Raw genomic sequence first — 12,574 nt, forward strand, 5'->3', positions numbered from 1 at the left:
TACACAAAATGAGAAGAAAGACAAGAAAAAAGAAATAACGAAGGGGAAAAAAGTGTTGGGCGGGTGGCTTGGCCCCTGGTCAACACAATTGACGTTTACGAGAGACCCCCAGAGTAGTTGATCGACGATCCGCTGGTTGTGATCCGGGTCGATCAGCCAAGAAACGGATTTACCCACTGTAATTTCCAAGCTCTTTTGGTTAATTTCAAAACACAGGGATTGGTTCAGATGGTTGAAGGGTAGATCATCAGATCTTAACGGGGAAAAGTAAAGAAACTTGAGGGAAAAGTGGGAGAGACACCTGCACACCTACGAATTGGGGGGCAAGCTGGGGTCGATATCAAAAAGCTCCACACCGCAAGTTATTCCTCCGGGAAAAAAATAGAAAAATGGATGCCTATTGTGTACATATGTACTTGGCAATGCCCTGAACATATGTATCTCTTTGATTTAAAAGACATTTATGCAATGTACTCCGGCTCTGCACGAGATGCAGTACCCCGCATCCTATACAAATGTTGAGATGTATACTATACTATAGCCGAGGTGTTATTCCGGAAAATTATAGAGCTATGAATGATTATAGAAAAGGGACAAATCTAAAAGTCAGTCTTGTCGTCGGTCTGTTCGCCCCCAAACCTCGTCGGCATTAGCTTTGCCCTTAGTTTCCGGCACATATCGATAGATGAAGGCACCAAGTAACCCGGCCATAGCTGCAAACACCCAGTATACCTGTCCACGACTACCGAGAGCATCATCAAGCACTGGAAAGAATTGTGCCACCACAAAGGTTGCGATCCAGTTGGCACCCAGCGCCCAGCTCTGTGCTGCGCCGACAGCCTCGGGCCCAACAAGCTCGGAGGCCAGGATAAAGGGGACCGGGCCCAGTCCGACCGCAAAAGATGCCACAAAAAGTAAGGCAGCGATCGCCGTCGGAATCTTAGCATTCATATGGATACTTATCGCGAGAAGCACAGAGCTGCAGCCCATACCGCAGATGCTCAGCATCAGGCACAACTTTCGGCCAATGCGATCGGGCAGTGGGGAGCACGCCAGCGTGATCACAAGATTAACTGCAGATATCATTATCGTGAGTAGCGCAGCGGTCGTTGGTAATATGCTTTGTAGTAAGGACACGCTGTACATAACAATGCTGTTCATCCCAGTGAGTTGCTGGGCGACCATCACGCCAACCACAGCAATAATAGCTGGGCGGTAGTAGGGATCTTTGACAACCTGCAAAAACGTGACTATAGGCTTCTTAGGCGCTCCCTCACCGGATGGAGAGAGCAAGGATTCTCGTTCGCCCGATGCAGGCGCATCTGAGGTCCTCCAGCCCGCAATCTCCGCTTCAATATCGGCATCTCTACCACGGATCCGCTGCAGGACTCGGCGTGCCTGGCTGATCTTCTGGTGTTCTGCGAGCCATGAAGGACTTTCTGGTACCAAGAACAGCCCCAAAAGCTCTAGAGCACCGATGATTCCGGCCACAGCCAGTATGAGTCTCCAGAGTCTTGCTTCACTCCAGAAGTATCCCAGGGATTGTGTCAACAGAATACCAACATTGGTCATAATCTGGGTGAAGGCACCGAAGAGGCCTCGGGCACTGGGAGGAGCGACCTCTGAAATGTAGATAGGCCCAACCACAATTGCAGCACCAGAGCCAATTCCAGAGAGGAATCTACCAAAACTCAAGAGGGAAATCACTGGCGCAAGCGTCTCTGCCACAGGCCCCAGAATAAAGAACACCGTGGTCGCTCGTAATGCAAGCAGGCGTCCGTATCTGGTCGCGATGGGTCCTGCCAGTAGGGCTCCAAGTAAACCACCGAGCGTGTAGATCGAAGAGACGAGGCCGAATTGGGATGGCGTCATAGGGAAACATTGCGGTAGACCATGGAAAGTGATGCCAGAAGAATGAATTCCTTGACGTTCGCATGTTATCACGGATTTTGGGGCATTGAGTTCTGCCTGTGTAATTCATGTATCAGTAATTGTAAGTATACTCCCGAGGTCCGTACATGGAGGGGGTGATATCGTACCAGATGAAAACCAAATTGAAGCGGACCAAGCGTTACAACAAACACGAGATATATCAAGTATGTTGTAACCCGCGACCGGGTTGATGCGCCCAAAACCATCGTTGAGACAAATTCTAGGATCGACGACCCTGGGACTGAAGGTACGTTAAGAGGGCCTCCAACTAATGACGTTTGCCGATCGCAGAGATAAGATGATATGAGGTCAAGTTGGTCAGACGAGAGAGGTCTGCCTAGGTCAAATTTCACATTGGATCACATAGAGTCCTTCAGTTTAGATGACTTGAAGCAGATGAGTTAAAGAGTTGAACAGTGGAAGAGTTGAAGCTACAAGAAGTTGAAGCTCCAAGGTGAAGCCGTCCGACATGTGATCTGACTAAGCGTTGACACGGCTGAACTCACCTGGACAAAGTCTCATTTGTACAATTCAGACAATTCAGACAATACCTTAGAACCTTGGAATATCTCTCTCGTCTTTCAAATCCTCTCTTATATTGAAAGAACTGGTAATCGTGGAGAAAGCTATCTCTCCACCAATGGAGTGACAACATCACCGGCCCATTCAGATCCACAAATGAGTCTGACAAACCCGCCCTCTTCCTCCGGCTCTCTCTCGCGAACCAGAGTCGGTAACTTGAAACGGAGTCTCCAGGCTACTGTCGATGGTAATTATATGTATTCCTTGTGATTACTCGTTCCTTGGTGTAACGGCTTGTTTCTATTCCATCATGTTTGGAAAGGGTTTCCCTTTCATGAATTCTGGAGGATTCTATTCTCGCGGTAACTCTTTCCCTTTGATTCTTTGTGTTGATCTTGTCTCTGTTCGAATTTGCAAAGTGGAATCCTCGCGGACGCATTCGATTCTTGATCCGGCAATCCCGAAATATGCTAACCGAGGGTTTATACAGATGCTATTGAATCAAGAAGACCCGGCGGGTATACCAGCAAAGTCCGGGTCCGAGATCGGTATAACATAGTAGGCTTCATCAGCAGTGGTACGTATGGCCGGGTGTACAAGGCTGTTGGCAAAAATGGCAAGAAAGGGGAATTTGCAATCAAAAAGTAAAAGCCCTCCAGCGTTTGATATCTTGTTCATTCTAACATCATCCAGATTCAAACCCGACAAGGAAGGCGAAACCATCCAGTACACGGGTCTGTCGCAGTCGGCTATCCGCGAAATGGCATTGTGCACTGAACTCTCACATGCCAATGTTGTCCAACTAGAAGAGATCATTCTGGAAGACAAATGCATCTTCATGGTATTTGAATATACAGAGCATGATCTGCTGCAAATCATTCATCATCACACCCAGCCTCAACGACATGCTATTCCAGCGCCCATGGTCCGGTCTATCATGTTCCAGTTGTTGAATGGACTGCTCTATCTTCATACCAACTGGGTTCTGCATCGTGATCTGAAACCAGCCAACATCCTCGTCACCTCAAGCGGTGCTATTCGCATCGGCGACTTGGGCTTAGCACGTCTGTTCTACAAGCCACTCAACTCTCTGTTCTCGGGCGACAAAGTCGTCGTCACAATATGGTACCGTGCACCCGAGCTGCTCATGGGAAGCCGGCATTATACCCCTGCCGTCGATATGTGGGCAATAGGATGTATCTTCGCCGAACTACTCTCGCTACGACCAATATTCAAAGGCGAAGAAGCCAAAATGGACAGCAAGAAAACAGTCCCGTTCCAACGGAACCAAATGATGAAGATTGTCGAAATCCTCGGTCTTCCCCGCAAAGAGTCCTGGCCGGGTCTACCCTCCATGCCCGAATATTCCCAGCTCCAGTCCTTAGTGCTCCACCGTCAACCTTCACATTTCCATCGCGGCTCTAATCTTGAAGGCTGGTACCAGAGCTGTTTGAAAAACGGTGGATACTCGTCCACCTCCAGTGCCGGTACTCCCGGTGCAGATGGATTCGATCTTCTATCGCGTATGCTCGAATATGACCCTAGCAAGCGGATGACCGCCGAGCAAGCGCTTGAGCACCCGTATTTTACCAATGGCGGCCCTATTAGTGGCAACTGCTTCGAGGGTATCGAGGGCAAATACCCACACCGTCGGGTCACGCAGGATGATAATGATATTCGCACTGGCAGTCTTCCTGGCACCAAACGGAGTGGACTGCCAGACGATTCGTTGATGAGGGCTTCGAAGCGCCTCAAGGAGTAATCTTCATTTGCTTGCTGCATATCTGTGTTGATCATATTTTGCGGCTCGTGGACAGGCTGGCCATGATATCCACTCACATCATACATTTAATTGGGTGTTAGCGTTTACAATAACTAGCGAAATTGCATCATGATGATTTACGCGGGATTTACTTGGCCATTCAGCACTGGGGCTATGACCACTATGTATCATCTATTATGATTGATTCCCACTTGAAGGGGCCATTCAACCTCTGCTAGATAGTAATCATTCTGATTGCATGGCATGGGTCATTTGTACCCATATCTCCCATAATTGCCCATATCCCCATCCCATTCCAGAAAATCGTACATTTGAACCATCCCCGAAGACCCCCCCAGATAGTACCCGATGATAACGCCGAAAAGATGAAAAGGATTGCGTAAAAAGATAATCAGTACCCTGAGACCGAAGCGAAGAGTCAGTGATCACTGTCAGAGAATCAGAGAAGGATTGATAGTCACTTACCATTCTGCTCGTGTCGCTTGTCTCCGCCGGTATCATCCTTGCCGTCACCACCCACAGTAGAAGCATGGTTAGCGGCATCTTTGATGCCCTGCTCATCACCACGCAGCGCTTCAAAGTAGCCCTTGATATCTTCCGCGCTGACAGCTTGTCCACTCTCAGCAAAGGGCTGGAGGAACACCTTGAGTTTGTCACGCAGATGGTTGTATGCCATTGCGCCCTCGATGGCGCGCACCCGATCCATGTTGTTTAGTGCTGCCTCACCACGATCGTAGATGCTGCCTGTACCGACGCTTCCGGCACCGTTAGCCTGGCCGTCGTCGGACATGGGAGGCTCGTAGGTATCTTCTTCTTCGCGAAGCTGGGGGTGGGGAGCAAGCTTGGGGAAGCATTCTGCGCAGCGACACAGCTGACCATGGAAATCTTCCAAAGCAAAAAGGGAGAATGATTCCATCGGAGGGGACTTGGGGAGCTTGGTGTGCTTAAGGGCCAATGGCTTTGTAGGAGTATCGCTTTCTTCCTTGGCAGACTTCTCTTCCTTCATGACCTTTGATGGCTGTTCCTCAGCAGGGGCTTCTTCTTCTTCTTTAGTCCGCTTGGTGACAGGCTCTCCTTCAGTGGGCCCCTCGTCATCTGCCTTGCGCTTTTTTGACTGTTCGGCCTTCTCCTGATCCTTGTGTTCGGTCTCCCTGGGCTCAGTAGCTGGTACAGAGATATCCTCGGTCACATTTGGCTCAGTCACGTTTGAGGCCTTCTTGAGTCCACCTTCCCGGAAAACTGGCGGCAAGAATCCAGGAGTGCCTGCATAAGCCTTGATCCAGGGGTTAGAGTCGATGCATTTGAAGCAGATCAGATGGTCGAAATCATCCTCTGCGGGAAACCCAGGTGGGAGCATATCTTCTTCGTCCTCGGCTGAAATTTCATTGGCGGCATCACCACCGCCGATCCCATTGACCTTGGGGGCAGCCTTATTCCAATCGCGCGACAAGCCGATGAGACACTCTGGGTGCCACCAGTCCTCACCACAGCCTCCGGTCTCGACGGTACCAAGCCCCAGGCACTGGAACATTGTCCCCTTTTCTGAATACGCATCGTACTGTTCGCCGCAGCCACAGAACTGATTGCGGAAGTTATGGTTGTATCTGTTGCCTGCTGCAGCCTCTTGGGAGTGCACACCCTTCTTGCCGGTTGCGGGATCTTCACGGAGCGTGCAGCAAGAAGACGACGGAAAACGGGTGGTCCCACAATCGCAGACAAAGTTGCGCTTGTTGAAGAGCTCCACTAGAGTGTGCTCCCCGTGACAAGCGATCGAGCACGAGTAACAGACGGCAGCGGGACTGTAGGATTCGTTGGAGTCGGTAGGAGGAGGATTGCAGGTTAGGCATGCAAAGAGGACTTGTCGCAATGGTCCAAGGTCATATGTGCAAGAGTCAAAAGCCTAAAGCCAGTAGGTCAGCTGTGGATCAAGTCGCGCGCCACCTGCTTGTCCAGACACTCACATAAGGAAGAGCCTCGCGCGCATCTGCCTCTAGTTGGAGCTGTGACTCAATAAACCTAAAGCCAGTTAGTAAAGTTACTTCTAATGTGGGGGGGAAGTGTTGGGGTTAGGGGAATGCGTCATACTCTTTCGCGGTCTGGGAGTTCTGTGAGCCCATGCTCTCACTACGAGCATCTTCGGTTATTTGGGCAACAGCCGAGTGCGGGGCTTCCATCGTAGGGGGATCTATCTGCGTCCCTATTTTGGCAACTGGCAAATAACGAACGGCCCAAAAAATAATGGATGCCGAGGCGATGTGTTGGATAACGACGCGACTCAATCTCGTCGCGACATAAAGTTTCTGCCGGCAGATACCAACCAAAGCAGGGCGGTCTAGATGATATCTTTCCCATATCACCTCAACGTTTCCAACTTCAGAATGCCCAGGTGTCCTCCATCAATTAGTAATGAAATTAAGTTTAATGTGCGATCATTACAATGGTAAAGTGAGACCAAAGGGAAATTTTTATATAGCAGTCGAGCCAACTTACCCATACAACTTGGAAGTTGCCTGCTCGCCGTACCCTAGGTACACCGCCCACTGGCTTACGCTGATCACTCGATAATCTCCTATCATCCTTGCACTATGAGCTGAGACTCATGCTTTTTACCTTCTGGGTCTTCTTCTATGCTGGACCCTCTATTCTGTCTTCTGCGTACGCTGACAAACTCAATGTCTATAATCGATTGGGCTCATCATACTTCAGGTGCAAATCTATGCGACTAAAAAGCTTGGTTTGTCTCAAGAATCCGGGGTGAATTTGATCATTGTACCAATGCCCTTGGAATACCAATCCGCCCCCTTGTGGCTATCTGGCAGATCGTTATATGGGCCCGTTTCAATTTACTGATTTCTTGGGTGATACTGCGCGACATTCTAATGTTCTGCTGGGCTGCCGTTCATACTGTGTCTAGACTACTCAAAAGACTACTCCCTTGGAAGACTACTAGTACTAAAAGGACCCTAATAGGACTGTCAAAAAGACTACAGCCTTGGAAAGCGTCAACACTACTAGTACACATTCCAAGGTTGTAGAGCCCCATAACTAAATTTCTGGATAGGATGTTCCATTTCTTACTACGTACCGAGGTAGAAGGACTGAAGGATATCCACATCTCTCCACCGTATTTGCGACCCCCACTCCAAAAGAGGAATGTTCTTATCAAGTAGAGCTTTTGCTGCTAACTCGGTGATAGCTCCAGCATGGGGTTGTCGCAACGGTGTTTTTTCCAGGGGTAATGAGACCATGTTTCGATCGAAAGACTTAAGAGTAATTGGAGGGACGGATCTTTGAAAGTATAGTGTTCATCAATGTATACAGTGGATGAAGGATCGACAGACCAAAACGGACAGCGGACGAAGTCGAGCGGCGAGCGCAGCTTGCATTAGTACTATAATTCGCAAAGATGTTTTCTGTCCAACTGTGCTGTTGAAGTGAGCAGGAAAGTGCCTCCATCCATTGGTGAAGCAGCCGCACCTTGATCGGTCCTAAAATGCTGCATCTACCGGCTTTGTCGACTGACGAATCTTGAATATTAACAAACTTTCACCCCAACGATCGACTGGCCAAGTGGTTAAGGCGTCTGTCTTACATTTCATATGTTGGAGTTTCACAGAAGGTCGCAGGTTCGATCCCTGCGTCGATCATTGAATTTTTGTGACTTCAATCTCTGCTGTAGTCGTGTGTGGGATGATTTTCTTTCTTTCTAACTCTTTTTTTTTCTCTCACTATATTTCAACCACAATGATGAGGGTGATATAGAAAAGGAGACAGGAAGGTGCCAGTTGTGTGAATATAGGAAGTGGAAGACCCACCTTCCCAATCGGGGCTTAATTGGAACGCGTCGCGTCCAACACGCGACTCGCTGCACAACTCGACTTTGCCGCCCCTTCTCCCTCCCTTCATTCTATCAACCACGCTACCACATATTCGAGAAAAAGCCCCGATACACACCACTTATTCGTACTCATAATTTCCTGGCCATTGCTCACTCTTTCCTTTGAAATTTGCTAGTTGAAACACCCACACAATGGAGTGAGTGTGCCTCCTGAATTTTCTGCGTTCGAAAGCTAATGCACTACAGTCCGCTCCGAGCCAGCGACTCGGCCGCAAACCGTGGCCGGGGGGCCAATTCTCGTAAGAGAGACAGAGAGGATGAAATGTCATCCCCAGCGCCATTGCCTCCTTCCAGTCGTATGTGTGCTTCTTTGTCCGGGCTGCGTCAATTTGAGACTGACAATGTTCATGTGCAGCCACCGCTTTGGGCTCGTCCCCTCCCCGATCCCCTTTGATATGGGAGATGAGGATGAGGATGAAGATAGAGGCCTTGTGCAAGATATTGATGATATTGATGAATTGGCTGAAGACGAGGACGGCATTGACCTGTTCGGTGACAACTTTGAGCGGGATTATCGTGATGCGGCGCAAGATCGCTATGAAAACGAAGGATACATTGATGATGATGAAGACCATGATGAGATCGATGCCGCAACTCGTCGGCAGCTGGATGCGCGCCTGAACCAGAGAGATCGTGAACTGGCACGTCGGCGCCGCATGCCTGCCGCCTTTTTACAAGATGACGACGATATGGAATTGGACCTCGCACGCCAACCCCGACGGCGCAGACACCATTATGACGAGGACCGTGAAGATATCGACATGGCTGATGAGGGCATGGAAGAGCTGTCATTGGAGGAACTGGCAGATGTGAAGGCAGCCAACATTACGGACTGGGTGACCCAGCCCCAGGTCCTTCGCTGCTCCATCTACCGCGAATTCAAGGCCTTCCTGACAGAGTTCATCGACCCCACAGGCCAGTCTGTTTACGGTAACCGAATCAAGACACTGGGTGAGGTGAACTCCGCCTCACTCGAAGTGTCCTATGCCCATCTCAGCGAGACCAAGGCAGCTCTGTCATACTTCCTCGCCAACGAACCCACCGAAGTCCTGAAGGTATTTGACCAGGTTGCACTCGACGTTACTCTATTCCACTACCCACAGTATCACGATATTCACAACGAGATCCACGTCCGCATAACCGATGTGCCCATCATTTACACCCTGCGCCAGCTGCGCCAGTCGCATCTAAACTGCCTGATTCGTGTCGGTGGTGTCGTTACCCGTCGGACTGGTGTCTTCCCGCAGCTGAAGTATGTCATGTTCCTCTGCCAGAAGTGTGGTATTACCTTGGGTCCATTCCAGCAAGAAGCTAGTGCAGAGGTGAAGATCTCGTTCTGTCAGAACTGCCAGTCGCGTGGTCCCTTCACTGTCAATTCCGAGAAAACAGTCTACCGCAACTACCAGAAGTTGACTTTGCAGGAGTCCCCCGGCTCGGTTCCCGCAGGTCGTCTGCCGCGGCAGCGTGAGGTCGTTTTGCTTGCCGATCTGATCGACAGTGCCAAACCCGGTGATGAGATTGAGATCACCGGCGTCTACCGCAACAGCTACGATGCCCAACTGAACAACAAAAACGGCTTCCCGGTCTTCGCCACCGTAATTGAGGCTAACCATGTGGTCAAGGCACACGACCAGTTGGCTGGTTTCAACCTGACAGAAGAGGATGAGCGCGAAATCCGGGCCCTCTCCCGTGACCCCGATATTGTGGACAAGATTGTTCGCTCTATGGCACCCAGTATTTACGGCCACCAGGACGTCAAGACTGCTGTTGCGCTTTCGCTCTTTGGTGGTGTTAGCAAGCAGGCCCAGGGCAAGATGAACATTCGTGGTGATATCAACGTCCTTCTTCTGGGTGATCCCGGTACCGCCAAGTCTCAGGTGCTCAAGTTCGTTGAGAAGACCGCCCACCGCGCCGTGTTTGCCACCGGTCAGGGTGCTAGTGCCGTCGGTCTCACAGCCAGTGTTCGCCGCGATCCCCTCACCAGCGAATGGACGTTGGAAGGTGGTGCGCTTGTGTTGGCTGATCGCGGTACTTGTCTTATTGATGAGTTTGACAAAATGAACGACCAAGATCGGACATCTATTCACGAAGCCATGGAACAGCAAACCATTTCCATCTCCAAGGCCGGTATTGTGACGACATTGCAGGCTCGCTGTGCTGTCGTGTCGGCCGCTAACCCCAAGGGTGGTCGGTACAACAGCTCGATTCCCTTCTCGGAGAATGTCGACTTGACGGACCCTATCTTGTCTCGTTTCGACATTCTCTGTGTGGTGCGTGACCTGGTTGATCCTGCCGAAGATGAGCGCTTGGCCAATTTCGTGATTGAGTCACACCACCGTTCCAACCCGGCCCGTCCCCTCCGGAATGAGAAGGGCGACTTGGTTGATACTAACGGCCATCTCATTGACAACGAGGGTTACCGCATCAACAGAGATGGCCAGAGACTTCCTCCATCACAGGAGGAGATCGCCAAACGCGCGGCAGAAAAGCAAAAAGCCGAAGAGGAGAAGGAGGGTGAGATCCCGCAGGAGCTCCTGCGGAAGTACATTATGTATGCACGAGAGCGTTGCCACCCCAAGCTTTATCAGATCGACCAGGATAAGGTTGCCCGTCTCTTCGCAGACATGCGCCGCGAGTCCCTTGCTACTGGAGCGTACCCCATCACAGTAAGTTATATCTCTCTACTTCCCCTACATTGACCATTTTCTTACCCCATATTTCCAGGTTCGTCACCTTGAAGCCATCATGCGTATCGCCGAAGCTTTCTGCAAGATGCGCCTGTCAGAGTACTGCTCGTCGCTGGACATTGACCGTGCCATCGCTGTTACTGTGGATTCGTTCATCGGCAGCCAAAAGGTCAGCTGTAAGAAGGCACTTTCGCGTGCATTTGCCAAGTATGTCTATTTCGATTCTTGAACCCAGTTGGATCTTATACTAATATCTACCTCTCAGATATACACTCTCCAGACCCAAGCCCCAATCTAAGCGCCGTGCAGGCATCCCGGTCTCAAACCCTCACCTGCCGCGGGCTCAGTCCACCGCGCATTGAACAACCTTCTAATAGGAAGGTTGGAGGTGCCTCAGTTGCATGGTTTCTTTTGTGTCTTATACCATCTTGTTTGCATTTTATGTGTGGCGTTTATGACAGGGGTTCCGTTCTCGAATTGGCCCATGATACGGTAATGAATGGAAAACCAATGAATGATATTTCGAGTTTGTATATTTGAGGTGGACTTGGATTGTAAGGTGGCAGGCGGCACTGTCCCGCATCAGCTCTCCGTAGTTGAAAGCACACGCTGGGTTGAAGTCGCTTGTCACCACCCTGTAACATGGCATTGCAAATGGCGATCACTCTTATGTTGACGAGCCTATCGATGTTCGATGCGTTATAACGCCCAAAAATTACTTTCCTTATGACAAATATATAAATAAACCTTTATCTTGTAGACTATATAAAGCAGGGCTCTCCGTCCACATCCGGGTATATCTTGGGATTGCACTGAACCCCAGGGCTGCAGGTATGACATAGAAGTACAACATGATGTTCCGATACCCGTCAGGGTGGTTCTTACATAGGGTTAGATCTGACCTGGCCACGGTCACCCTTAACGATATCTCAATAAGGGAGGGTTGAATAGTCTAATTCCCCAACCCGAACAATATATGTAATATCTAGCTACATCTGTCAATATAAGTTCAATGATATGCTTTGTTCAAATTAAGATTACATCCCAAGCCGTGGAATGTTCCGTTATTTACCGTGTAGGAGTATCAAGTAGTTCCCGAGGTCTCCGTATACTAACTACATGCTAGATGCCGGCCAGACTGTATGGGGATGTTGGCATTATATTCGAAATTCGAGGTTTTATATGCAAATATATTCAAATAGAGCCAACTATCATTTGAATTAACCATATCCACTTGATCACTTGTATTCCAACATTGTGTGGATATCCACTGGAGCTCAAGTTGTGTCCTTCTCCCTTGGCAGATGGGCCACTCCTGGGGTCTCTGGATCGTGTAAGATCTGGAGATGCCGAGAAATAAAAGATATTGTATGTTGTGTACACATTCCAATAGAAGAATGACATCAATACCTAGGTAGAGAATGCCAACGTCATTCCGGGCTATTTTTGGTAACCGAGGAAACTCCCTTTATGTGTCTGATTATCTGGGATGTCTCTAGATTTCTCTAGACGTAGATCCTAGATGCCCATTCGCATGTTGTAGGTCATACATACCTACATGTAGGTAGCAGTTAATACCTTCGGACTATCACGACATGTCAAAAGTGGATCGATGATTTGACATTGGCCCCCTCCCCCTGCCCAGGTGAGGCTAGATATTAAAGCTAGTCTGGGGATTCTTCAGGGAAAAAAAAAGTTCGATCAGCCATAACAGCATAGGATAAACAGCACATGTAAAATTCAAAAGACAAG

The 12,574-nt window shown here is 49.5% G+C and overlaps 4 protein-coding genes across 4 annotated transcripts; 2 read left to right on the top strand and 2 right to left on the bottom strand.

Moving 5' to 3' along the window:
- Positions 1 to 606: 606 nt before the first annotated feature.
- Positions 607 to 2,138, bottom strand: N7519_011767 (putative MFS glucose transporter; the record flags this gene model as incomplete). The annotated part of the gene is made up of 2 exons (XM_057298540.1): positions 607 to 1,968; positions 2,040 to 2,138. 2 exons carry the CDS (start codon positions 2,136 to 2,138, stop codon positions 607 to 609), a joined length of 1,461 nt encoding a protein of 486 aa, XP_057146422.1.
- A 472-nt stretch (positions 2,139 to 2,610) lies between these two features.
- On the top strand, positions 2,611 to 4,216 carry ssn3 (cyclin-dependent serine/threonine protein kinase SSN3; the record flags this gene model as incomplete). The annotated part of the gene is made up of 3 exons (XM_057298541.1): positions 2,611 to 2,701; positions 2,945 to 3,098; positions 3,148 to 4,216. 3 exons carry the CDS (start codon positions 2,611 to 2,613, stop codon positions 4,214 to 4,216), a joined length of 1,314 nt encoding a protein of 437 aa, XP_057146423.1.
- A 478-nt stretch (positions 4,217 to 4,694) lies between these two features.
- On the bottom strand, positions 4,695 to 6,411 carry N7519_011769 (putative metaphase-anaphase transition protein (Mlo2); the record flags this gene model as incomplete). The annotated part of the gene is made up of 3 exons (XM_057298542.1): positions 4,695 to 6,137; positions 6,199 to 6,253; positions 6,323 to 6,411. The coding sequence occupies 3 exons, from the start codon at positions 6,409 to 6,411 to the stop codon at positions 4,695 to 4,697; spliced, it is 1,587 nt and encodes a 528-aa protein (XP_057146424.1).
- A 1,856-nt stretch (positions 6,412 to 8,267) lies between these two features.
- Positions 8,268 to 11,184, top strand: N7519_011770 (MCM DNA helicase complex subunit MCM2; the record flags this gene model as incomplete). Its single annotated transcript, XM_057298543.1, has 5 exons — positions 8,268 to 8,272; positions 8,322 to 8,435; positions 8,491 to 10,801; positions 10,860 to 11,029; positions 11,088 to 11,184. The coding sequence occupies 5 exons, from the start codon at positions 8,268 to 8,270 to the stop codon at positions 11,182 to 11,184; spliced, it is 2,697 nt and encodes an 898-aa protein (XP_057146425.1).
- Positions 11,185 to 12,574: the final 1,390 nt, after the last annotated feature.

This window comes from Penicillium mononematosum, assembly GCF_028829835.1.
Source record: "Penicillium mononematosum strain IBT 11891 chromosome Unknown utg000005l:1.0-9366267.0:1.0-9372171.0, whole genome shotgun sequence".
In the NCBI taxonomy this organism is placed as follows: Eukaryota; Fungi; Ascomycota; class Eurotiomycetes; order Eurotiales; family Aspergillaceae; genus Penicillium; species Penicillium mononematosum.